General features: G+C 61.1%; 1 protein-coding gene across 1 annotated transcript; it reads left to right on the forward strand.

Moving 5' to 3' along the window:
• Positions 1 to 24,854, forward strand: HIC2 (HIC ZBTB transcriptional repressor 2). The gene is made up of 3 exons (XM_060119458.1): positions 1 to 67; positions 16,780 to 16,877; positions 18,522 to 24,854. Exons 2-3 carry the CDS (start codon positions 16,852 to 16,854, stop codon positions 20,335 to 20,337), a joined length of 1,842 nt encoding a protein of 613 aa, XP_059975441.1. The 5' UTR covers positions 1 to 67; positions 16,780 to 16,851; the 3' UTR covers positions 20,338 to 24,854.

Genomic DNA, 24,854 nt, shown 5'->3' on the forward strand with positions numbered 1-24,854 from the left:
GCGGCGCCGAGGACGAGGCCGCGGGAGGGCCGGCCGGCGGGCGAGCGCCGCCGCCGACGCACACGAGGTGAGGGGCGCGGGAGGCGGGCGGCGGGCGCGCCCCCGGGAGAGGGGCGTGGGCGGGCGCGCGCCCGGAGACGTGGGGCTGCTGCGCGCGTGGGAGGGGGCGGGACCCCCGGCTGGTCTGCCGCCTGCGGCGCTTTGTGGCCCCGGGCAGTCGGCGCGGTCCTGGCACAAAGCCCCCGCGCGCGGGTGTGCTGAGCTGGGCGGCGGGGAGGCGGGCGCCGGCTCTTTGTGCCTTTGCATCCGCGGTCTAATCCGAGCAGGTCGGGGAGCGGCGCTGCCTGACAGGCGGGCTCCTATTATGCGGGCCGCCCTGCGCCCGCCGCCGCCCTTCGCGGGGCGTTTCTCCGTGTCCATGACTGCGGCCCCGCGCCGTCCGTGTCGTCTCCCCGGCCCCCTCCCCGCAGGAGGACGGCTGCGCGCGGGCAGGGTAGGGGCAGGCCTTGAGGGGCCGCTCCCCGAGGGCCGGGCCCTGCGGCTGGTGGGCTCGCTGCCCTGCCCCCAGACCTCTCTTCAGCAGGCGGCCGCTTGGCAGGAAGAGAGATGGGCTTGGGGGAGGGGGTCGGCTGGCAGGGGGAGGGGACAGGCTGGCAGAGGGAGGGGGCTGAAGGGCCCCAGCTTGTCACTCTCTGTTTATCTACCGAGATGGTTCATATTCTCACAGGCTTAGCTGGGGTGGAGGGAGGCGGGGATGCCTCTCCCTGGGGGGTAGTGACTTACGGAGAAGAGGGAACGCGGCCAGATAATGCTCGCAGCGGCCCCACCCAGAACAGCGTGGGACTGCCTAGGGAAGGGAGCCCAGTGCGGATCCGGATGGCCCGGAACGGTTTTGAAGTTATTTATCCGTGTTTCTCCTGTTCCCTCCGCCTCCAGTGCCTTTTCTAGTAGGGGTTGCCAAGCACATCTGGAAAGCTAGGTTCCCGGCCCCCCCACCCCGGCAGGAGGAGTGTAACCCGGCGAGGCCACCTCTCTGACATATGTGGTAGGGGGGAGGGGCAGAGCTTTGCCCATAGGAATCCTGTGGCTGTAGATTGTTGACTGATGTGGGGATGGCTGTGCCTCTTGTGCAGGGGGGAGGGGGAGAGCTGGCAGGTAGTGGAGGGGCCTCCAGAGATTCTAGGCTGAACTTGGGGGTGTTCTCCAGGGACCCCCGCTCGAGGGATGGAGCTGGACCTTTCTGGAGCTAGCATTTATTGCTTCCTGGCTCCTGGCTTTACTTCTTTTTCTCCGTTCCCATCTGCCAGCGTCTGGACTCCTGGGCCTTTCAGCAGACATTTTCAGGAGCACAGGCCATGTGGCTGGTCTGTAGCCTGGGCTCAAGGAGCGGGCTTACGCTCAGCAGAGCAGGGTTGCTGGCATGTTCTGAAAAAAAAAAAGCAGATGGGCCGGCCTCAGGCTGGCCTCCAGAGACAAAGCTGTGTGGTGAGATTGCTGGGCTCTTAGTACCAAGGGGGTGGGGGGAATGGGAGGCTGATACTTGGGGGCTGAACTGAGTCGTTTGCCCCTGGAGTAGGTTGCCCTGCCTGTGAGTGAAATCGGTCCTGTGTAGTTGTGCTTATTATGGAAATCTCTAGGTCCATGGGCAGGTAGTAGCCTAGGAAGGCTGGGAGGGGGCTTCCCACCTGCCTGCCTGCCTGCCTTGGGGTCAGTGCGCCCAGGTTGGTCTGCTTCCTGCGGGCCAGTTTTGGGGTGTTGCTGAATGACCGTCCTCTGGCCAGTTGACTCAAGTGCTGGTGTGCACCCAGGATTTCTTCCTGCAGTGTTTTCCTGCCAGTTGTTGGGACTTGTAGATTAGTCTCTCGGCTTTTACAAGCGATTCCTGAAAAGAAAAATCTCCCTCTGGTTGCTGGCTCTGCGTAGAGGAAGAAGCAGCCCGGGGGAGCCAGGCCTTTAATTAAAGCAAAACCGAAATGATTGCTGCAGTGGCTGGAAGGAGAGAAGGCAGCGCAGGTGGGGCGGAGGTGATATGCCCTGTCCTGCAGCGAGGTACCTGCTGGGGACAGGTAGGCACCGTCCCGTCCTCTCTGCCTGGTCTTGGCCAGCAGCCCAGCCTTCTCCACAAGCTGCAGTCCTGGATTAATCCTCACATAGTGTTTTCTTTCCATAGATCAGATTTCTCATTTTGTTAATAAGCACAGCCTCCGATCCACTTGAAGTCAGCTGTCGTGGACTCAGAGCAACAGGGTTTTGCATTATTGAGCTGACAGGCCTGCTGCCTTCCCGGAGTCCTCATTGTCTGCCGGGGGTGGGGGCGGGGGCGGGGGTGGGGGCAGTGCCTTTGAATCAGCAGCTCGCCCCCGTGGAAGGGCTGGCAGGGCAGTTCTGGAGAGTCGAGGAGTGAAGAAGGAATAAAGTTCAGTTTACCCGGGGGACCTGCCGCCCTGCCCTTTTTGCTTGGCCTGTTGGCCTCTAGCAGTCAGCCCCACCCCACGGCCTGCCTGCCTTGCCCACTGGGGCTGAGGGCCAGTGCCCCCCGGGACTGATCACTAGAGGGTGGGGGCTCTTGTTCCTGGCTCCTTCTGCAGAGAAGAAACCACAAGTCCTGTTCCACCCGTCCTGGCCCTCGGAGCCCGACTGAGGAGGGACTCCTGGGGGCAGCGTGAGGGGCACTGGCCTCAGCACTGTTTACTCTCCGTGTGGCCTTGGACAGGGATTGACTCTTTGAGCCTTAGTGTCCCCGTTTCTAAAATGGGAACAGAGCTAGAGTTCACATTCACGTATCGCTGCCTTCCAGAGCTCAGCCTGGGGAAGACAGACTGGCAAACAGACGATCGGAGGATGGGGTGATAGGGCCGCACCGTGCTGCGGGGAGCACGAGGTGGCGAGGGCGGAGGGTGGGCAGCTTCAGGAGGGGGATTTTAATGGGGAGCGCGCGCAGTTTGGGGAGGGCAGTGCTGGGGAGACAGGAGAACGGCGACAGGAGTGTGGCCCTGCAGATGCTGAGCTGCGAGAAGCTGGCGCAGGAGCACCCGCTGTGTGCTCCTGTGAGTCTCTTTCACAAGCTTTTTATCCGTTCAGCGAAGTTTTTTGAGAACCAATGCAGTGCCCAGCCCGTTTGGCTAGACTAAATCGTACTGTTGCTCAGACGTACTGCTAAGTGGTCAGCCTTGAGCTGGGATGTAGAAACACTGGGACATTTCAGGGCTCGCTCTGGGTGCAGCACTCTCACAGACTTGGAGGTCAAGTAACTGGAGGTTAAGTAACGTCCTGGGGCTGCAGGGTAGGCGCCTTTGGTTTTCTGTCTGGAGAGGTCAGAGATCCCATCCTGGCTTCCTCGGTTAGGGGCTTCCAGCCAGCTGGGCCAGTTAGGCTCTGCCTGGCAGCCGGCTGTGCTTCCTGCTGGGAGGGGCCTTGCTTAAGGGTTAGGGACCTGGGCTGGGGGAGGGCTCCAAGCTCCAGAACCCGGTGTGAGCTGGGAGTGGCAAAGCCAGAAAAGCAGGTGGGGGTGGGGTGCGGGTTGCGAGTGGGCCCCCAGCGCGCTCGGTGAGGAAGGGAAAACTGGGTGCCGACTCCAGACCCCAGCGCAGTCCAGGAGGGAAGGCCCGGGGCCGGGGGGGCTCTGCTGAGGGAGCACAGTCTGGGAGGGTGTGGCCAGACTGTGGGGAGAGGGACCCTGAGACACTGCCAGGCTCAGAGCCCCGCCTCTGCCTGCCCTGTGTGGGTGGGTGGAGGGGCGGGGGAGCGTGGCCTTGGGGTTAGAGCAGGTCCTGTCGAGGGTCCCCTGCTGCTGAGCGTGTGGCAGGGTGAGTGCCTGTTTCCTGTCGGGGGTCCACCTTCTCTGAGTGTGTGGGTGAAAAGGGTGGGATATGGCAGGGCAGGCGGCTTGGCTCCTGGGGCTCCCGAGGCTCTTCCCTTCCATTCCGTGGGAATTCTGAGGGCCCGTAAGGAAAGGTGGGGCTTGGGCTTGGCTGGGGAGGGGGGGCTTCCAGGTGGGCAGTTGACCTCTTGTGGGCCTGGAGGGGCCGCTGGCTCTGGCACGGCTGTGGCCACCGTGCACACTGGCCTCCAGTGGTCCAGGATGCTGCTGCCGCCTCGGGTTTCTCTCCCAGCAGCACCTCGCGGTGGTGGGGGCGACGGGTTCTCAGGTGAATGTGGGGAGGGGCTGCTCCAGTGCCTTGGGCACAGCCCCCACCCCCCACATACACACAGCTGGTTGGAGGTGCTGCTCCTTTCTCCACGCTGGGGTCGCAGCCCCTTGGCCTCTTCCTCAACCTGGTTATAGGCCTTTTAAGGGGCAGGACTGTCCCATGGCCTTTGCAGTTCCCTTGCCTGCGCTACTTTGGAAGCTAATAGTAAGCTCTTGGTGAATTCTTGTTCACAGAATGAATGAGAAGGGAGAGTAGAGTTGATGGCTGGGAGGGTGGGGCCTGGAGCCTCAGTGTCTGCCCCATGTGGACACAGGGAACTTTCCCTGTGATGAGCATGGGCTCCACACTGACCCCCAGTGTGTGTGCTGTTCCCCTGCTGCCTGGTGGAGGCCTGCCTGGTGGTGCCCTGGTTCTTAACCTCTGCATATCAGGATCACCTGGAGCTGGTGGAGCCCAGCCCGGCCCACCTCTAGGGTGGGCCCAGCCATCTATGCTTCCTAAGGCTTTTGAAATGAATCCAATGTGCAGCCAACTGCTTTAGCAGGAATAAATCTGTGTTGATAATAGAATCAGGGAGTGGTGAGTCCACAAAGACCAGCAGGGGTGGTCACAGACTGCCCAGTGAGGCTGTGCTTACAGAGTGAGCCAGCGGCTTCTCTGTTAGGTACCAGGGTCTTGGAGAAGCATCAGGTGCAGAGGGGGCTCACTCTTTTCATCGTCCCTTTTCCTGGGGTGGCAGTGGGAGGGACCCCAGGCTGGTGAGTACTAAGGGGGCGTCTCCTAGGAGGTCCCCCGGGAACCACCTGCTGCTCTTGACCCCAGGACTCTTGCTCCTGCTTGACTTTAAGGGACTGCCTGCCCTGGTCTCTTGGTTGCATTCTTGGGCCCTGGTTGGTCTCTGTGTGCCCAGGCATAGTGACCTTGGAGTTCCTCGTGGTTCCCTAACAAGCCCACTGTGGCTGCAGCTGGGGACCCCTGGGACCTGTGTCCTTCCCCTTCTTTTTCTCTTTGACCTCAGGGTACCTAGGAGAGAGAGATGGGTCCCTGAGGTTATTTACGTGGGTAAGGTGTGTGAGGGAGCTACTGACAGGGGGCCAGGAGGTGGGGTGAGGGCTGGGAGGGGCACTGGAGGTGGGGCTTCAGGTAAGGTATGGCCAGCCCAGCCCAACCTCCTCTGCTGGGACAGAACAATGGGCTGTCTTGGGGCTTAGTTCACGTCTGAGGGCAGCCTGGACACAAGACAGCCCCCGCCTGCTCTGGGCAGCTTACTGCACGAGGGAGGAGAGCGGCAAGGCCCTTGGGCGTGGTGAGGTCTGGAATGGGCCTGGTTGGTGTCCTGGGGGGAGGTGCAGGAAGAGCAACCTGGCCTGGGGCCAGGCAGGAGTGGGACTGAGTGGTCTGGTCTGGGCAGTTGGGGGAGGGGTGGTCCGGGGCAGTCAGGGTGTCCTCCGTCACTGTTTTTGGCCTGCGCACATCTTGGTAGACGGACCCATGGGTTCTCCCTTGAGAGTGAGTAGTCCTGGGGGTGGATTCCTGTCTCAGCTGTTTGGCCTCTTCACCCTGCCACTCCCTGGGACCCCTTTGGTAGAAAAGGGCTGATGGTTTCTTTCCAGCAGGTGCTCTGGCAGCTCTGCTTGCAAACTGGGAGGAGGATGGTTCCCACAGAGCTTCTGATGGGATGCTGGGGAGGTAGCACAAGAGGGCTGGGCCTTCCCTCTCAGGATCCTAGCTGGGCCTGGTGGGACACACCTGTGCAGTCCCGATTGCCTTCTCAGTCCCTGCTGTGTGAGTGGCCTGGAGAGGTTACGCACTTGGTCTAGAGTCCTTCTGCTGGGATGTGGTGGAGAAAATCTAGGAGTAGGGTAACCACGATGCAACACACGCACGAGGGCGCATTGGACACGCGTGTGGACTCCTGCCACTGAGCAGGGCTTGAGCCTGAGGGCAGCCGGGTTTTCATTTGAGTGGGGGGCAGACGGCTGCCTGAGACAGAGCCCGGGGGTCTGGGTCTGGAGCTGAGAGAGGCCCCTTCCCCAAGCCTCGGGGGCGGAGAGGACCCCTTAACGGTCGTGGCACTTCCCTTCTGCCCCTGGAGGCCTGGGCCTGTGCTCCCACTTCCAGGAGGGCCTAGCGGGTGGGGGCAGGGCTGGGCATCCCGGAGCTCAGAACCAGGCTTGGGTCCTCCTTTTGGTGTTCTCTCAGCATAGGGGGCACGGGCTGGGGTCTTCCTCTGGTGTGTGGGGTTGTCTCTTGGCAGAGGGGCCTGGGGGGTCTGGGCGATCCTGGCTGGGCTGCAAGGGGAGGGGCCCTGGGCCACCACCAGCAAGCCGCTGCCATGAGGCTGCAGGTTGTGGGGGGGCGCTGGGCGTGGGCTCGGGCTGCCCTGTGGCTGTGGTAGGTGAACTAGAGCCCCAGAGGGGTGCGGGCAGGGGAGGGGATAGTTTCCAAAGTCCCACATTCCATGCATGTTGATGCTGATAAGGGCAGTGGGGCTGGCCTGGTGCCGTGGGCAGGCGGTGCACACCTGCTTCCCAAGACCCCTCCCTGCCTCCACTCTGCCCACCTCTGGGTCTGAGCACCCGGTCCGCAGCCTGCAGGCGCCCGCCTGCTCAGGCAACACTGCTGCCTCTAGTTAGCAGGTCTTGGAGGCCCCACAGTGGTTTCTGCCGGCCCTGCTTCGAAGGGTATTTTTGGAGGCCATTTGAAGTGGCATTTCCTTTCTTTTCTTTGAAATTCCTTACTCTCAGGTGTGGCCCTTTGCCTGGGATTTCAGCATTTGGTGAACAACTGTGATTTTGGGGGAAGAGGACTCTGATGTCAAGCCTGTTTCCTCCAGGTGCCAGACCAGACCTCTCCGTGCCTCATTTTCCTTGCCTGTAAAATGGGTTGGTAGAAATATTTGCGGTAATGGCCATCAGCTGTTCTCAGAGTGGTTTGCAGACCCCTGGGGATTCCCAGGACTCCTCAAAATACTTAGACATTACTGGCCTTTGTCCCCCCATTGACACATCATTGGTGTGAAGACATGGTGGGCAGCCCTGCCCAAGGTGCACACTGCATGCTCCAGCCCTGGGTGCTCGAGCCAGGACCACTGGTCTTCCTCATGCTGTTCCAGGGAGGCCGTGCAGGTGACCCAGTGGTGAGTCTTGACCCTGGAGGACACACATGTTAAGTGTTCTCTGTGGTGAGCTGGGGAGGACCCGGGGGGTTCTTGTGCCTCAGACCGAAGCAGGACGTCATTCCAGGAACAGCAGTGTCTGCGAGCTGCTTGTTTTCATGGAACGTTAGTTTTACTTGAAAGAAGGGCTGGCAGGCAAGGTGGTGGTTCAGACTTGGAGAATTGGTCAGACCTTTTCTCAAATGAGCAAAGTGAGCCTTACCATGGGAAGGAAAACAGGTGACAGTGTTCCCTGCCAGCCATAGAGCCAGCAGAGGACAGGGACAGTTTTGGGAACCACTGTCCTTCACTGCGAGCCTGACTTGGGACCTCTTGTGATGGAAGCACTCGGGTTTTGGTGTCGTAAAATGAAGTCTGACAACAGTGGGAAGATGTGATTGACTCAGGGGACCACTGTTTTCCGAATGACCAGCGCTCAGTGTTGCCAAATCCTGGGTGGATGTGAGTGCAGGGTAGGCCACTGGATTTTTGTGTAACCAGATATGAATTAGTCACCGATACAATTTCAGAGTCTACACTACAACTTTTAAGAACCTACCACTTGTTGAGTTTAAGTGTAATAACAAGGAAGAATAGCCACCATTATCTGAAAAGGGTAAAATACCCCTCCCTTCTGTCTGTGTGAAGTTGGATTTCTCCACAGACTTCAGTCAGAACCACGCATCCTCACTGGCTGAACGCAGGGCAGATGTGAGGATCCAGCTACATCTGTTCAGCCAGGTGTTAAAGACATTTGCAAAAATGTGAAACAGTGCCACCCTTCTCGTTGATTTTTTTTTATTTTTTGGGATAGTTTTTTTCCTCTGTAAAAACATCATTTATGTTAACATAAAATGGGTTTATTGTTGATAATTTTAAATCAAGTAAATATTTTTTAAGTTACCAGTTTTTCTAACACAGTAAATAGAACAGTAGCATACAAGCCACCAAAGAGTTCTCTTTTGGGGTCCTTCCTAGTTTTCAAGAATGTGGACAACAGTTTCTGACCGGTGGGCTAGGGCCCGGGCGGCGGGCGGGTGGCCTCCTGCTTTACACCTCCCCTCCCCCCACCCCATCCTGTCCCCTCAGCCCTGCCTCTCCCCTCTGGCATTTGCTCTCCTAGCAAACCTGCATGGGAGCCTGCTGCGTGGCTGGAGCAGCTGTGGCCGTGAGGCTAGTGGTACGCAAGGTCCCTGGCCCTAGGAGCCTGTTGGGTGGCAGCTGGGCAGCTAGTGCTGACGTTGGGTCGGGGGAGAAGTGCTGGGTGGCTTTGCAGAGGAGGGGGCACTCAGGCGTGACTGGTGGGGGCCGCGTGGAGGGGTGGCCTGGCCCTCTGGAAGCACTCCACGGGCCGGCCCAGGTGTGGACTTTATCCAAGCCCTGGGAGTCCATTGAGAGCTGTAAGCAGGAGAGTGACTTGATGGGATTGGCGTTTGAGGAGAGAGCTAAAGGTTGACAGCTGGGACCGCGGGGGTGGGGAGCACATGCTGGACTTGGACGGTCCTTCAAAGTGGCTCCCATCGGGAGGATTCCCCCAGGTGCAAGGGCTCTGGCTTCTGCTGCTTTCTCTTGGGACTGAGTGACACTTTCTGGGCAGGTCCTGTGGGACTGGCCCCCGAAGCCCTGGTTCACACGGTGCTGCCCTGTCCCCGGCCATGTGGCTGCGTGCGGGGGTCCCCTGGGTTGGGAGGGGGTGCTCAACCCCTCCCTGGATCGGTAAGACCCTAGTCTCCACACCGAGCACGTTGGCTTCTTGTGGACCTGGGCTGTGCTGCGGGTTGTCGCGAGTATGAACCACAAGGTGTGAGTTACGTGTGCACACATCTGGCTGTAAAGAGTGGGGGGGGGGCGCCCTTCCCCCCACCCCTGTAAGAAATGGCCCCCACGTCCCGGGCTGCTCCCTGGGCCACTACTGATGTCACTGCTTTTCCAAATTTGGGGTTAACTGTTGCAAGTGTGTGCCGGTTCCCCGCACTCGTCCGCATTCTTGGACAGCGGGTTTGCTCTCTGTGGACATAGAGCTGGGCACTCATCGTGCTTTTGAGACTCACCCAAGTGCTGGGCGCCACTGTGGTTCCTGCGCCCCGGCCCCCCTTGGCGTGTTCCACGGTGGCATTGACCCCACATGTCACCGTGGGGCAGAGTCGGGGTTTCTGTTGGTGCTGCTGCCTCAGTAGCCCAGCTCTCACCCCCCTCCCCCAGCTCTGCTTCCTCAGGCAGAGAAGAGCCTGTTTATTATTTCTGTCTCTAAACCGGGTTCCTTAATGCCAAACAGCCCTCCCAGCGCCCCCGGGATGCCGTCTGAAGAAGCTCTGTGAGCACTTTTCTTTGAGTCCTGGGGGCCCCTCTGTCTGACTCCCTTTCTGAGCTCGGCCTCTCCTCTGTTGGGCCCGTCACGTTACCTGCTGGACAGGTGAGACTTCTTCTCTGTAAGTGCCATCCTGCAGGCGTTTCAGGCGCAGAGCCACAGGTTGAAATGTTTTCCATAGCGGTTCCCTAGTTTTATCCTTAAAAATGGCTTTTTAAAAACTGGTGGGTGGCCAAGGTGTGTCTACTTGATTTTTTTTTTTTCCATTTTGGACTAAAACAACCTGATCCTTGATCTTTGGTTTAGCTCCTTGAGTCTTTGGTCAGAGGCCCTGGGCTTGGGGGTTGGTCCTTTACGCGGGGCAGGGATCCTTCTGTTTGACCCCCGATCCCTGAGGGCCTTGTCCAGCCTGGAGCTCCTGGGGCCATTGTTGGTGCCTTGCTGGCTGCACTTGGAATGTCCTCTCCTCTCCTGAGCATGCCTGTCAGGATTTGAAGACCCCTTCCCTCTTCCTTGGACACTAGGATGGTTAAAAATGTCATCAGGTTGTTGCTGCCTTCAGATGGCAGGCTCAGATCTGCCCCGATAAGAGGTTTTAAGGTGGTCTTTATAGGTGTTCTGTGGGTCCTTGGCTGGACTGTAGGGTTCCCTCCTGTCCTGTCGATGCCACTTCTTGTCTAGGGATTGTTGTGGTTGGTTGGGGGTTCCGTCAGCTCACTCATCAGGCCTGGGACAGGCCCTGCTGCCCCTCCTGAAGATTTCTGTGCACCTGTTGAAGCCAAGTACATCGTAGTCATACCTAAGAAGTGTGCCCAGTTGTGAGCAACAGCGCCACGGACTCTTACCAGGTGGACACGCATCCAGTGTCCATCCTGAGAGAAAACACCAGAACAGAAGGCCCTCGTGTGTCCTTCGAGCCTTCCCACTCCCCAATCCCTCCCCTCACCCACCCCTGCTTTCCACCTTGACCAGAACTGGCTGTGTCGTCCCTTTCGGGTCTGGCTGCTTTGCTCAGCTGCTTGCTGGAGGCTCCCCATGCAGGCAGCCAGGCCGTGGGATACGGTGACAGTCAGCTCTTCTTGACCCATGCAAGGCACGAGTGCGGGGCTTGCCCTGAGCCCTGGGGCCTGCCCACTGCTGGAGGGGCTCCGTACCTGCATGGCTTCTGGGACCCAGGGTTTGCATGTCTTCCGTCTGGGTCTTTTTAAAGTCTGACCGTTCTCTTTTCTGCCCGGGATGTCCTCTTTCAGTGTCTGGTCTGCTAGTTGAAGCCCGTCGTTGCCATGTGGCATCCGGTTTGGGTTTTGTTTTTCTGATTCCAGGGCCAGGCCGTCACAGGCAGGGCACAGGGCCTGGGTGCCAGCCACCGGGAGTCTCGGCCGTATGGGTGGACGGGTCAGCTGCCCTTTCTTGGGGAAGGACTCCTATACCCTGAGGTGGTTCTTCCTGGTTTTCAGTCATGAAGTGTCTTCTGGTACGAAGGGATGATGATAGAAGATGGCAGAGTATTTTTATTTTGTTTTTTAAATATTTGAGAGTCCTTAGTTAGTGTAAGACATAGTGAGCTTCTAGAGTTGGGTTTGAAGTTGTGATGTTGGAGTCTCTGTCCTGGAGGAGCCGTGGACTGGGCAGCTGCTGCTCTGTGACTCCTGAAAGGTATCCTGGGGTAGGTGGGGGACGGTGACTCCTTTGCAGCGGATGGCCCAGGCTCCCTGCACTCTGCCTGCCACCCATGCCCAGAACCCCTTGCCCGCCCACGGCCACTGTCCTGCCTCTAAGACGCCCGCAGTAACGGAGTGCCACCTCGATCTCTCGAGTTCTGGGGCCGCCTCCTTCCTCTTGACCCCCATCACTGAGCATTTACTACCTGCTGAGCGTTGGGCTTTCTGGGGAGTAGAAAGCTTGTAACCCACAGTCCAGTGTGTGTGCAGGTTCTGGTTCTGAGGTCTGGAGTGAGGCCAGACTGTCTGCGTTTCTCAAAACCCTGGGCGAGGGCCTTCTCTGGTGGTCCAGTGGTTAAGGGGCGCAGGTTCGATCCCTAGTTGGGGAACAAAGATCCCACATGCCACGTGGCATGGCCAAATAAACAAATATTTAAAAAAAAAAAAAAACTAAAGAAACAAAAACTCTGGGCGGGCTTCCCGGGTGGCGCAGTGGTTGAGAGTCCACCTGCCAATGCAGGGGACGTGGGTTCGTGCCCCGGTCCGGGAAGATCCCACATGCCGTGGAGCAGCTGGGCCCGTGAGCCATGGCTGCTGAGCCTGCGCGTCCGGAGTCTGTGCTCCGCAACGGGAGAGGCCACAACAGTGAGAGGCCCGCATACAGCAAAAAAAAAAAACCCAAAAAAACAAAAACAAACAAACAAAACCCTGGGCGATGCTGCCACTGGTCCCTGGACCGTGCCGGACACCCAGCAGGACAAGTAGGAAGTGGGGCTGGGGGCGCAGGAGCCAGCTCGCCAGGGCCTGTCTCCCTGCAGCAGGAGCTCCTTGCTCCTTGCCAGATCGGGATGCTCCCTGTTGGCCGTGCCGCCCCGCCAGCTTCCCACAGGCTCCCTGCCTCCAGCCTCTAGTTCTTTTGCTGCAAGCAAGCCTCTTACCTAGAGCTCAGGCCCCTTCAGGTGGCGATGGGGGGCAGTGCAGTGTGGGCACAGTCTGAAAGTTTTCATAATAGTGACTGTGCTCTGGGCAACTCTCACCTGCCTCTCCCCAGTTCAGCCCCTGTCTCACTGGCTCAACACTCTTGGCCAGACTCGGCCAGGCTGGGGGCCTCCCAGTGTGACCCTGCCCCGCACCCTCCCCGGTGCCAGCCAGCCAGCTGTGCCAGTGCCAGCAGGAGGAATCCAGCTTCAGGTCCCCCGGTCTTCCTGGGAGAGGGAGTAACTGGTGGGTTGTAGGCCAGGGGTGAGGTGAGTGTGCAAGGCTCGCCCTGGAGCCCTGGAGAGCGGGTTTGCGGTTGTGGCCCCGCCAGGCCTCCCCTCGTGGTGCCATGAGCCTCTTGGGTGGGAGTGCACATGTGGGAAGGTGGGGCCGCAGGCATTTAGGGGCAGACTCAGGGAGGTCGAGCTGGGGTGGATGGACCCCACCTCCCGCACTGCTCAGGGACCTGAGGGAGAAGCCCAGCCCCAGGCCCCCATCACCACGTCACCAGCGTGCTGATGGAACTGAGTGTTCATTTCGTAGAAGTCTTGTCCGAAGGAGGGCAGGGCTCTTGGCATTCGTGGAGCCCGTTGCTTTCCAGGAGGATGGTCTGGGAGACGAGCCAGGAGCTGCTGGCCAGCATCCAGGTCTGGCCCTGGGATTACCCGCTGCGCTCGCCCAGAGCAGTGGGTCCCACCCACCACCAACCCATGTCTAGAGGGGCAGGCCAGAGAGGGCACAGCCTGGGTCCCCAAGAGTAGGCCTGCCCCTAGGTGGTGTAGCCAGGGTGAGGCCTGCTGTGAGGTAGGCTGTGGGAGGGGGAGATGAGGGGGAGCTGCAGGCCGAGGCCCTCCTCCTGGCTCCCGTGCCCTGCCCCTGGGAGAAGGAGGTGCAGGTGTCTGTCCCCAGGGTAGGAAAGTCTGGAGTCAGGCCCTGCCACCTGCTTGCTCCTGTGACCTTGGGCAAGTTGCTTAACCCCCAGAACCTGTCCTCTTATCTGGCACTGGCGGTGGAGAGAACACCTCTGAGGCTTCCCCACAGCAGGGTGCCCTCCAACTGGTATGGGGTGAGGAGGACCTGGGGCTGGGGGGGTGGGTTGGGGGCTGGGCCTTAGGCTCTTCTGGATCCTGGGTGCTGGGACCTTCCAGGCCTTCTCGCTCTGCCCTCCAGCTGCCCTCCTGCAGCCTGGGAGGGGCTGGGCCTGCAGGGAGGGGCAGTGCTCGCACCTGTCGGGGCCACACCTGGAGCACCAGGTGGCCACAGCAGGGGTCGGCTGGGCCCAGAGTTGGGGGGGCAGTGGATACGTGTGTCTGAGGCCCTCAATGACAGAGTCAGATGTGCTTAAGCCCCTGGGGGCATGGAGGTGGCCTGGTGTCCTTGTGACTCCCACCGCCATTGGAGCCCTAGGTGGGTGCTGGGCAGCCCCTCCCGCTCTCAGCTGGAAGAGTCCTGTGTTCTTCTGTGACTTCTGGCTGTTCTTTGGCCAGAAGGTGGTTAAGGAGCAAGAACAGCCTCCCATTGAGTGCTTTGGGCTGGGCCGGGAGCGAACTTTTCCCGGGGGACCCAGCATAGCTCTGGGCCTCCTGTGAAAGGTGTGCTCTGGGGAGGGAGGAGGGGTCAGGGTTCCTGGGGACCTGGGTGACGAGGCCTGCCCAAAGAGGGGTGGGGGGGCCCCCTTTTCCTGTCTTTACCCTTCTCTCCAGGACCCTCCATCCTGGCTGGGTATGGGCGGGGCGAGTCGTGTCAGCCAGGGTACGTGGGGCTTCTCTGGGGGCTCTTTCCTGCCTAGGGAGATAGGACATTGCAGAGAGGGGCCCACAGTCTCCTGGGAGAATCACCCAAGGGTGAAACCACACCCTGAGCTCAGGCCCCCCTTGTGGGCTGGAGGTAGGCATGGGATGCCCTCCTCTGTCTCCAGAAGGGAGGGGTGCCCGCCGCCAGGCTCCAGGAAGGCAGGGCTGCCTGCCTGTTCTCCAGGGGGTTCCACCTGAAGGCTGAAGGATGGAGCAGCCTGAGGGCCCAGGCTTCCTGGCGCCCAGGCTCTGGGCTCAGTGGGTGTCCAGGCTAAGTTGAGGTGGCTCATGTCGGAATTGGGGTTGGAGCCGTTTTCCTTGGCTTCCTGCTTAAACAAGGGCTACTTTAATGTGGAGACCTCCTTTCATGGCCTCCTGCCCTCTGTGGGTTCCAGGAGGGGAGACCTCCCCACGAGCCCTGAGCCCATGTGGACCACCTGACGTGGGTGGGGCCTTGTCTTGCCTGGGATCCCTGCGCAGCTGTAGGGGCTGGCCTTGGGCATGTGCTCTGTAGGCCCCGGGCCTGTCCTCGGTGTGTGTGGGGTCAGGGGCCGGGCGGGGGCCAGCCGGGCCTGTCTCCCTGGCTTTTCTGAGGCCTGAGCCTGGAGGGAAGAAGAGGAAATGAGATCTCAGTCAGGACCTGTCCTGCGTCACCATGTAGCAGCCCTATTGGGGAGGTGGGTTCTGGCCGTCCTGTGAACAGACCTGGGAAGGTGATCCAGGCCCCTCTGTTCACAAGAGAGCAGAGCTGCCCCCTCTCCCACTTCCTTGCCGGGGTCAGGGTCAGCCCATCTGGGGACAACCACACACCCATCTGACTGACCTGTCCCACTGCCCAAGATCCTGGGCATTCTGGAGCCAGTGCTCCGGGTGGGCAGTGTGGCTGCACTGGGCGTGGGATCGTTGGGGCTGATAGGCATGCTGCTGGGCCTGCTGCCAGGTGGCTGCTGGGTGCCAGGAGCTGGGGCCAGGCGGCAGCCTCATTCCAGCCCGTGGTGGGCTCCTGCCAGGGCTGGGCACCAGCCCCGTACCCAGTGGGCATCCCGCTGCCAGCTTACCTGACCAGCCCCACAGTGCTGTTTCTAGCCCTCTCTCCCCTGCTGCTGTGGGCTCTCCAGGGTGGGCGCTTGCTGCTCCCACACCCGCCGTTGAGCCGGAGGGCAGAGGCCTCTGGGAGGGAAGGAGCAACACTTTCTAGGGGTCCTGGCCCTCACCTGTGGTGAGGTGTGTTCTCGCTTATGGACACGATGTAGGCCCACGCTCAGCCCAGCCTGGGGTGGCCGGCAGGCGGGGCGGCTTCCTGGTGGACGTGCACTCCCAGCAGGCAGCTCTGTGCGACACCCTCACCCCCCACCCCTGCCCGGTGGAGGGCACAGCCTGCTTTGCCCAGTCCTACTGGGCCTCCCCGCGGGTAGGTCAGGCTCGAGGGCAGTCACTTGGTCAGTCGCTGGGCCTTGCCCAGGCTGCAGTGACCAGGCTGGTCGACCTGATCTCCAACAAGGGCGAGGAAACCCCAGTTGCAGGGTCTAGCCCAGGCTGAGGCGGAGGCTGCTGGGTGGGCATTGTGCCTGGGCGGGGCTTGGGTTGTCCTTGGGTCTGGTGGGGTTCCTGATGTGGCTTCCCATCCTTTCTCCTGGGCCGCTCTCACTGGCGGTGGCATTGCGGTGGTCTCCGCCCCCCTCCCCAGGCAGGGTTTGGCTCCATCTCTGGCCTCTCTTGGCCAGGAGCCTGATGAGGGGCCCAGGCTGCCCTTGGGGAAACGTGGACGCTCTTAGGCTGCTGGACCTACAGAGCTGGTTCTCCTGCCCTCTGGGCTGACCGTGCCCCCTCCCCCCAGCAACCCCTGCAAGAGGGGAGCTGTGCTTGGGGCCGAGAGACAGCTGGCAGGCTGGAGCCGAGGCCTCCCGGCCACCCTGCACCCCGGGTCTGGTCACATTCCTGAGGGACCTGCTGAGCCTCCCTGGCCCTGGGGGCGGGGGAAGGGCAGGCAGGGATGGGCTCCGGGCTGCTGCAGGCCTCCTCCCCCACCCCTGGCTCCATTCCAAGGGCGCCCAGGCCTGCTGGAGTGGGGAACAAGGAGCTGGAGCCTCAGGACCCCCTCCCGCAGGACCCAAAGCTCTGGGGGGGGCAGGTGGAGCCCACCCACATCTGGCAGCAGCTGCCAGAGGCCTTGGCGGGCTGGTATTGAAAGGGCGAGCCTGCAAACGCCATGTGGTCAGGCTGGGCTGGGCAGGAGGGGGCTGGGCGCTCTGGGGGGGGGTGCAGTGGGGAGAGCAGACCCGGAGGGAAGGGAAGGAGCAGGAGAGCCAGAAGCGGTTGAGACTGGTTCTTATAAATAGCCCGTTGCACCAGCGCCTCCAATTTTGACCTTTTGTTATGTAAATGTGGCCAGCCTGGAAAGGGCCTTGCCCAGGCCTCCTGCCACCACGCCTGCCCGCCCTCCAGGAATTGTGCGCCTGCCACCAGCTCCCCCAGATCTAGGTGGCCCTTGGAGTATCCTAAATCTGTGGGGGTGGGTGGGAGGAGGGTGCAGGCGAGCTCCCCAAACCTGCGTTCTTCCTGCCACGGGGACTGACTCTGGGCACTGTGACCACTGTCTCTTGCCCAGCTGTCTGGGTGTCCCAGCCAGAGACCCCCAGACCTTCCTGGGAGCAAGGGCCCCCAGCATCTCCCCCCTCCCCTTGCTGATGCCTTTGTGGGTGACCATGTCTGTCTGTCTTCCCTTCCCCAGGTGACCAGGCATTGATGCACCCCCAGGGAGGCCACGTGCTCAAGGAGGCCACCCCCGCTGGCTGCTGCTCACATGGTTTCTGGGCCCCTGGCACTCCGGTAGGTCAGGGAGGGGGAGCTGGGGGCGGGAGCGGCAGAGGGAGGACGTTTTCTCCTCCTCCTGGGGACTCTGGGCAGCCTGCAGCTCTCAGCCTGTGTCCTGGCCTGCAGTCCTTTGTGTGCGGGCAGCGCTGGCAGCATAGAGGGGAGGCTGGGGCTTGGGGAGGAGGGCTGCTGTGGACTCACTGGCTCTCGGAGGCCAGGACCTCCTGCCCTCGGCTAGTCCCCTTGCCAGTTGTCCTGGGTGCTGGGGCTAGGTGTCCAGGCCAGTGTGGAGGCCGCGCCTTGGGCTCTTTGTCCCTGCCTGGCTGGCTCGGGGGCAGGGAGTGGCGGAGGGCTGGTTTCTGCGTGATCTGGGCTCCAGCCTCTGAACAGCCTGACAAGGCCGAGATGGCCTGAGGTGCTTGCTGCCTCCTGCTGTCAGGCCCTGAGTGACGGCCCACGTGGTCATTGGGCTCTCGAAGTCTTCCTTGGGGGCACAGGATCATGGGGGGTTTTCCTCTGTCTTTGCAAACAAGGGCAGGTACGGGCCAGTGGGAGGAAGGCAGGTAGGTGCAACCTCTCCGGGCTCTGTCCTGAGGGAGACAGGGCTGGGCGCCTGGTAGGAGCTGATCCCAGTTCGGGGAGGCTCAGAGCAGTCAGTTCCTCTCTGAGGTTGGGCCGTGAGCAGAAGAACATGAAACCTCCGTGTCGGCTTCACGGCTCAGAGCACCTGTGGGAGGGCACAAGCTCCTGAGTGGCTGGATGGGTGGGGAGCCACAGCCTTGCACTGTGGCCCTGCTGCCCAGTGGGGTGGGTGCATGATTGGGGCACGCTGCTCCCAGAGACCCCTGTGCACACTGCCACACAGCCACCACAGAGTTCCTCTGCATGTGTTTTCCTCAGTGACATCAGTTAGCATCTGTGCCAGTCTGGCGAGTTTCCCAGGCTCAGACAGCACTGCCTGCCCTGCCCAGAAAGTCCCTGGGGCCCAGCGGTGCCAAGGCTTGGCCAGGCTGCCTTTCCTTCTCGGCACCTGGAGGCCCAGGCAGGGGGTAGGGGGGATGGGTGCTCAGTGCCTGTGGTGGAGCAAGGCCTTGTGGGGTGGGGGCGGCAGCTGGGCTGCAGTGTCACGTGATGCTGGTAAACCTCAGAGTTTGGGAAGCCTCTAGGGTTGTTGGAGAGAGACCCAGCCTAGAGCAGAGGTCGCAGACCAGAGGCTGCATGTTTGATCTGGCCCACGTGGTATTTAAGGAAAAAGAACCTTCATTTTGCATGGGGTGATTTCACCTGAAAACCTGGATTTCTGGCTTGTCTCGAAAGCTGGGAAGCTGCATGCCCACGTGAGAAGTCCAACCACCCAGCACCTCATAGACCCCTGCCTTTGGGTCTATGAAGCCAAAGACGGGCCAAAGACCTTTGGGTCCCATCTGGCACGTGGTTGGCTTCCTTTAGTGCGGAGATGATACCTTGGGCCAAGTTCAAATCCCAGTTTGGTTGCCTCTCACCATGTGCCCTTCGTTGTCCTCTGTGTTTTCAAGTCTGCAGATGGGCTGGTGCCGCCCCCCTTCTCAGGCAGCCTGGGTGGCATGAGTTCCCTGCCCAGGTGCCGGGCCCCAGGAGGGTCCCCCGCTGATGCACGCGCGTACCTGTTCTTGCCCGCAGGTGGTGCGTGTGGGCAGGGCGTGGGGACATGGGGCCCGACATGGAGCTGCCCAGCCACTCGAAGCAGCTCCTGCTGCAGCTGAACCAGCAGCGGACCAAGGGCTTCCTGTGTGACGTCATCATCATGGTGGAGAACTCTATCTTCCGGGCCCACAAGAACGTGCTGGCCGCCAGCAGCATCTACTTCAAGTCCCTGGTCCTGCATGACAACCTCATCAACCTGGACACGGACATGGTCAGCTCCACGGTGTTCCAGCAGATCCTGGACTTCATCTACACCGGCAAGCTGCTGCCCAGTGACCAGCCAGCCGAGCCCAACTTCAGCACTCTCCTCACCGCCGCCAGCTACCTCCAGCTGCCTGAGTTGGCAGCCCTCTGCCGGCGCAAGCTCAAGAGAGCTGGCAAGCCCTTTGGCTCCGGGCGGGGTGGGGCTGGCCTGGGGCGGCCCCCCCGCAGCCAGCGGCTGTCCACGGCCTCTGTCATCCAGGCCCGGTATCCAGGGCTCGTGGATGGGCGCAAGGGGGCCCACACCCCCCAGGAGCTCCCCCAGGCCAAAGGCTCCGATGAGGAGCTCTTCCTGGGCGGCTCCAGCCAGGAGAGCACGCACGGCCTGGGCCGGCCGGTCTGTCCAGCCAGCGGGGAGGCCGGCCTGGGTGGCTGCAGCACCAATGGCAGCGGCGGGGGCTGCGAGCAGGAGCTGGGCCTGGACTTGTCCAAGAAGAGCCCCCCGCTGCCCCCCGCCACCCCCGGGCCCCCCCTCACCCCTGACGACCCAGCCCAGCTGAGCGACAGTCAGCAAGGCTCACCCCTCTCAGCCTCCGCCCCTCCCGTCGCCAATAGTGCCTCTTACGCCGAGCTGGGGGGCACCCCCAGTGAGCCCATGGATCTGGAGGGGGCCGAGGACAACCACTTGAGCCTATTGGAGGGGCCGGGCGGGCAGCCCCCCCGCAAGAGCCTCCGGCACTCGGCCCGCAAGAAAGAGTGGGCCAAGAAGGAGCCCGTGGCCGCCTCCCCCTTTGAGCGGAGGGAAGCGGCGCCGAAGGGCCCCTGCCCAGGGGAGGAGTCTGAAGGGCTCGGGGACAGGGTTCCCAACGGCATCCTGGCCAGCAATGCGGTGGCGGGCGGGCCCTACGGGGAGCCCTCCTACCCCTGCAAGGAGGAGGAGGAGAACGGCAAAGATGGGAGTGAGGACAGCGGGCAAAGCGGGAGCGAGGGCGGCAGCGGCCACGCCGGCGCCCACTACATGTACCGGCAGGAGGGCTATGAGACGGTGTCCTACGGGGACAACCTGTATGTGTGCATCCCCTGCGCCAAGGGCTTTCCCAGCTCCGAGCAGCTCAACGCGCACGTGGAGACGCACACGGAGGAGGAGCTCTTCATCAAGGAGGAGGGTGCCTATGAGACGGGCAGCGGGGGCGCCGAGGAGGAGGCTGAGGACCTGTCGGCGCCCAGTGCGGCCTACGCAGCCGAGCCCCGGCCCTTTAAGTGCTCGGTTTGCGAGAAGACCTACAAGGACCCGGCCACTCTGCGGCAGCACGAGAAGACTCACTGGCTGACGCGGCCCTTCCCCTGCAACATCTGCGGCAAGATGTTCACGCAGCGTGGCACCATGACGCGCCACATGCGCAGCCACCTGGGCCTGAAGCCCTTTGCCTGTGACGAGTGCGGCATGCGCTTCACCCGCCAGTACCGCCTCACTGAGCACATGCGCGTGCACTCGGGCGAGAAGCCCTATGAGTGCCAGCTGTGCGGGGGCAAGTTTACGCAGCAGCGCAACCTCATCAGCCACCTGCGCATGCACACCTCCCCCTCCTAGAAGCCAAAGACCCTTGTTGGCCTGCGGGCGCCCAGGAAAGCAGGGGCACAGTGGCCGGGCCCCGGGTGTGGGGCGGTTCCTGGTGCAGCCGCCCCCCCCGCCCCCCAGAGCTTTAATCCACAGTCTGTACCAAGGGGAGAAGCGGGCAGCCAGCACCCAGCCTCCGTGCATGTGGCTGCTGCGCCGTCTGCCTCCTGATCCTGCCCGGCCCAGTTCCCCGTGAGGGCCACGGCAAGGCCTGCGGGAGCGGGTCACGGGGGGTGTCCCGCAGGCCGGGTTGGAGCAGGGGGAGTGGGGGCCTCCCTCCACGCTGCGGGGAGCAGGGCTGCCACGGCCGGGGTGTCTGTGCTGCCAGCCTGGCTCTGCGGGGAGCGGTGCCAGAGGGAGGGGACAGCGCCCTCCCTCCTCGAGCCAGGGGTCACCGCTCACTGGTGCTGGGACAGTCAGGGGCCCCCACCGCCTACCTCTCCACAACTAAAGAGCCCTCTGGGCCTGTGTGGCTGTTATTCCTACTGATCTGTTCCTTTTTTCTTTTTGAATTTTGTTTTTTAAACCAAAACCAACAAGAGTTTATTTTCCTTCCAGCCCCTCGGGGCTGAGCCTGGGTCTGCAGACTGAATGTACCGGGGCAGCCACCCCCCGCCCCCACCCCCACCCCGCCCGACTGTGGGCTGGGCGCCCACCCTCCAGGCCCCAGAAGCCCTTCTTGGCCAAAGGCTTCCCTGGGCCCCGAGCCCTGCCTCGGCTGCCTCAGGAGAGAGAGTGCTTTTCCCATAGTTTCTGAAGAATATTCTTTGTTTAGAGGTACTTGTTTTTTATTAAGAGAAAACCCCGTGTAACGTGTATGTGAATGTTGGAACTGGAAGGTCTGGGGTTGGTGGGGGGCGGGGGGAGGCTGGCCGCGGTGCCAGGACGTTGGTACGCGTTTCCATTTTCTCCGTGTGTGTGGTGTGCGCGGTACGTGTGGACTCATGTCGCGTTTCCTTCCTTCCTTGCCCATCAAGGTGGAGAGACTTCTGACCTTTTGCTACCTCTTGAATTCGTGAGAACAGGACATTGGTTGGTGATGGCAGTTGTGGCTGTGACGCTTGTGTTTTCCTTCTGTCACCCTCCTGGGCCCCCCGCCTGTGCCCCCTCTCAGAAGGGGCACCTGTACTTCCTCTGTGCGCCTGTGGCCAGCTGGCCACCCTGAAGGTGTTCTGAGTGTGCTGCTGGGCGTCAGGGAGCCCGAGCTGCCTCTCATCTGGGCCTGAGTGGGAGTATGGGTGCTCCAGCCCCTGGGGAGCCCCCGGCACAGGACCAGGTGCCGGGAGACAGGAACCACACGGTGGGACAAGTTCCTGGAGGCTTCCAGCCAGGCCAGGATGGGGCGGAAGTGAGCCCCCCCCATCCTGTCCCCTGGGCCTGCAAGAGCCTGACCTCGGGAAAGCAGCAGCCCCTACCTGACCAGTGCGGAGGGGCTGACCACAGGGATGTGTATATCTTCTCCCCCCACCCCCTCCCCGGCAGGGTGGATACCTGCTCTGCTTTGGCATCTCTGGGCGGCCTGGGGAGAGGCTGGCTGCCACCCATGGGCTCAGCCCTGAATCCCACCCTACGCTCACCTCTCGCCTTGGGCTCTCCGCCAGCCTCAGACACCTCCATGGGCCTAGAGCCATGCTCACAAGGCCAGGCCAAGGTCGAGAGGTCGGCACCACTGTCCTCAGCCTACTGCAGCCACAGGGCTGGACCAGCGGCTTTATCTTCTTCGTTTTGCTTCATGTTTTCATTTCTTTTTTTTTTTTTCTACTTTAAGTTCAGACCAAAAAATTCGGAGTCATCCCCTACCCCCACCCTCCACCCCTCCAGAGACCCTCCAGCTGAAACCAGAGCCTGAGTTCAGGGACCTGAGTGGTGGGTGTTGGGAGTGAGGGCATGCAGGCCACGTGGGGCCCTGCTGAGCCCTTGGGGTACCCCCGGCCTCGGGCTGCTCCTCTCCCCTCTGGGGACTTGTGTTCCAGCAAGTCAGGCGGGGCCCCTCCAGCGCCTCTGCTCTCCCGACCCCCCTATTCCGTCAGCACTTAAGCCACACGACAGAAGTCTGTAGCGGGAGCTGCACACACGCCCCTGGGCGTGGCCCCCGGTGAAGCAGGTGGTTCATGGCAGAGCTTCAGGGACTGGGCGCAGAGGCCCTCACTCGACGACCTTCGTGCGACGTAGTATTGTACCCACCTGAGTATTGTATCATATATCGAGCCTTCTCTGTATTTTAACAAGAAAGCAAAACACTAGTTTCCTATTTAAGACTTTAAGGGTTTGTGGGGCGGGCAGGGTTAACACTTGGTTTTGTTTTCCTTTTCCTTTGGTTTCATGTGGAATGCGTGCTCGTGAGTGTGTGCATGGACGTGTGTTAGAGCCTCACCAGGAGATTAGGCTGTTGGAGGCCAAGGGCGGCTTACAGTTCTCTGCTTTAGTCACTTAATTCCTGAATGTTTCGGAGAAACAGGAAACAGAAAATAGCAGATGTCATGTAGGAAAGAGGATAAACAACAACAAAAAAAAAAGAAAAAAAAAAGCTCACACCCAAATTCACGAAACCTATTTTTTAAACCAAAGCACATTTTGAATGCGTATGGAACCTCAATGGGCTCAGAAAAAAGATACTAATATATTTATCTCATTGTTTACATAAACTTTTACAGTTTCAGACCTCAGCAGATAAAAGGCCAGTCCCAGTGAACCCCACCTTCCGCCGGAGCCCCTTCTGAGTAGGCCCTGGAATGGCTCACGGGCAGAGGGGCCACCGTGGGGCCGGGGCGGGCATGGAGGCCCCTGAGCCCTCCTCCCAGCCCGGGCCTCTCCCAGCCCAGCTGGCACCAAAGAGCTTGGGCCCGTGCTGACCCGCCCCCCAGGCCTCCTGGCTAGACCGTGGTGGTCCTGCCAGCTAGCACAGCAGGGGTGGCTGTCAGTTCTGGCCACAGGACCTGAGCCTGGGCTTGGGCCCTGGGATGGAGGTGCGCCCCCATCCCGCTGCTCTGCCTGCGACCCTCGGGTGGGTTGATGTGAGGGTCCCTCTCAAGCCAAAAAGCCAGGACCTTTGCACAGCTCCGTCGACTCCAGCGGGTCCCCACCCCCTGGGGACCCCCACCTCCACCCCGGCAGTGGGAGGGGCTCACTGGGCCGGTCCTTACCTACACAGACGGTGCAAACACTCTGAACAGTGTTGTTTTTATATCAATATGTTTGTGCAGTGATGAATGTATTTATTTCTCAGACTTGGGGCGAGCGAGCGGTAGACCCGGGCTCCACCACCGCACGCTCCCGCCAGACCGAGCCCACCACCGGGGCTCCTCCAGGATTGCAAAAAAGGTAAAGAAGAAAAGATGAACCTTTAAGCAAATACGAATCTCAGAGACTCGCAGCATAGCCATACACCTCAGCCTGTGAAACGAACAATTTGGACCCAGATGGACTTTCAGAACCTCACACAGCCGTGTGTGTTACCGTTGGTCGCCACTTGGGGGCTCTGGGCTGTCCGCCGCTCCCGCCCCCACACCCACCCGTCAGTATTCACTGGACTGGCCGTGTGCAGGAGTGCGATCGGGGCGGGCTGGCTGGGCAGGCGGACCCCAGCCGCCCTCCCCGCGGCCGTCCTGAGTCGGGGTGAGGCCTGGGCAGCCGGGAGGGCAGGGATCAGGGCAGAGGCCGCATCCGTCCCGTCCCCTTGGCTTTTGGGGGCGAAAGCAGAGGCGCCAGGCCTCAGAACAGACCAGGGATCCCAGCCCTACCGGCCCCCTGCAGGGACCAAGGCCCTCGCTATTCCCCAGAGCCAGGTTAGGCATCATTGAACCTGTGAACCCGATGCCAGGAAGAGGTGGTGGAGCGGGGCCTGACCAGAGCGTCAGTGTGACATTCCAAATCAGGGGGTGGGTGTACGCTGTGGGAATTGAGGCTGCCCGGGACCCCCTGCCTAGGACCACCCATCCCCCACCGGGCTTGTCACCCCACTTTAATTTTCTACCGGGAACCCCTCCCCCTACCTCACCTTGCTATTTATTGCTGTAATTTATTGACCTCAAATATGCTGCATAACAGACCTCACTCAGGGCAGAGAGGATCCCCAGGGCTCCCCCCCTCCACTTGGCGGGGCCCCGTGGGGCCAGGTGCTGAGGGGAACCTCTCTGTCCCCCACCCATCACTTGCTTTCCCCCTCCCCCGTTGGGGGACCCCAGGTTGGGCACTGGCCCATTCACAAATACCTCGAGGGGGAGGGGGAGGGATGGGGTTATAGCTGTTTTGTTTAACGGGAACTGGAAGAGGGATCATGTCCTGCTACGCGCCCTTCCCAGGAAGGGGGGACCACGATCGCACTCCTGTACTGGCCACCGCCACTGTCAGTCATCACACTGAGTTCACTTCCCTCGAGAATTTGGATAAATTCAGGTCAGAGCTGCAGGTATGCAACCCTCAAGTGTCATAGTAAAGCAGTTCACCGATCTCTCCATTCAGAAGCGTGCAGTCTTAATGTACAGTGATGA

Source organism: Mesoplodon densirostris, chromosome 15, assembly GCF_025265405.1.
Source record: "Mesoplodon densirostris isolate mMesDen1 chromosome 15, mMesDen1 primary haplotype, whole genome shotgun sequence".
Lineage (NCBI taxonomy): Eukaryota > Metazoa > Chordata > Mammalia > Artiodactyla > Ziphiidae > Mesoplodon > Mesoplodon densirostris.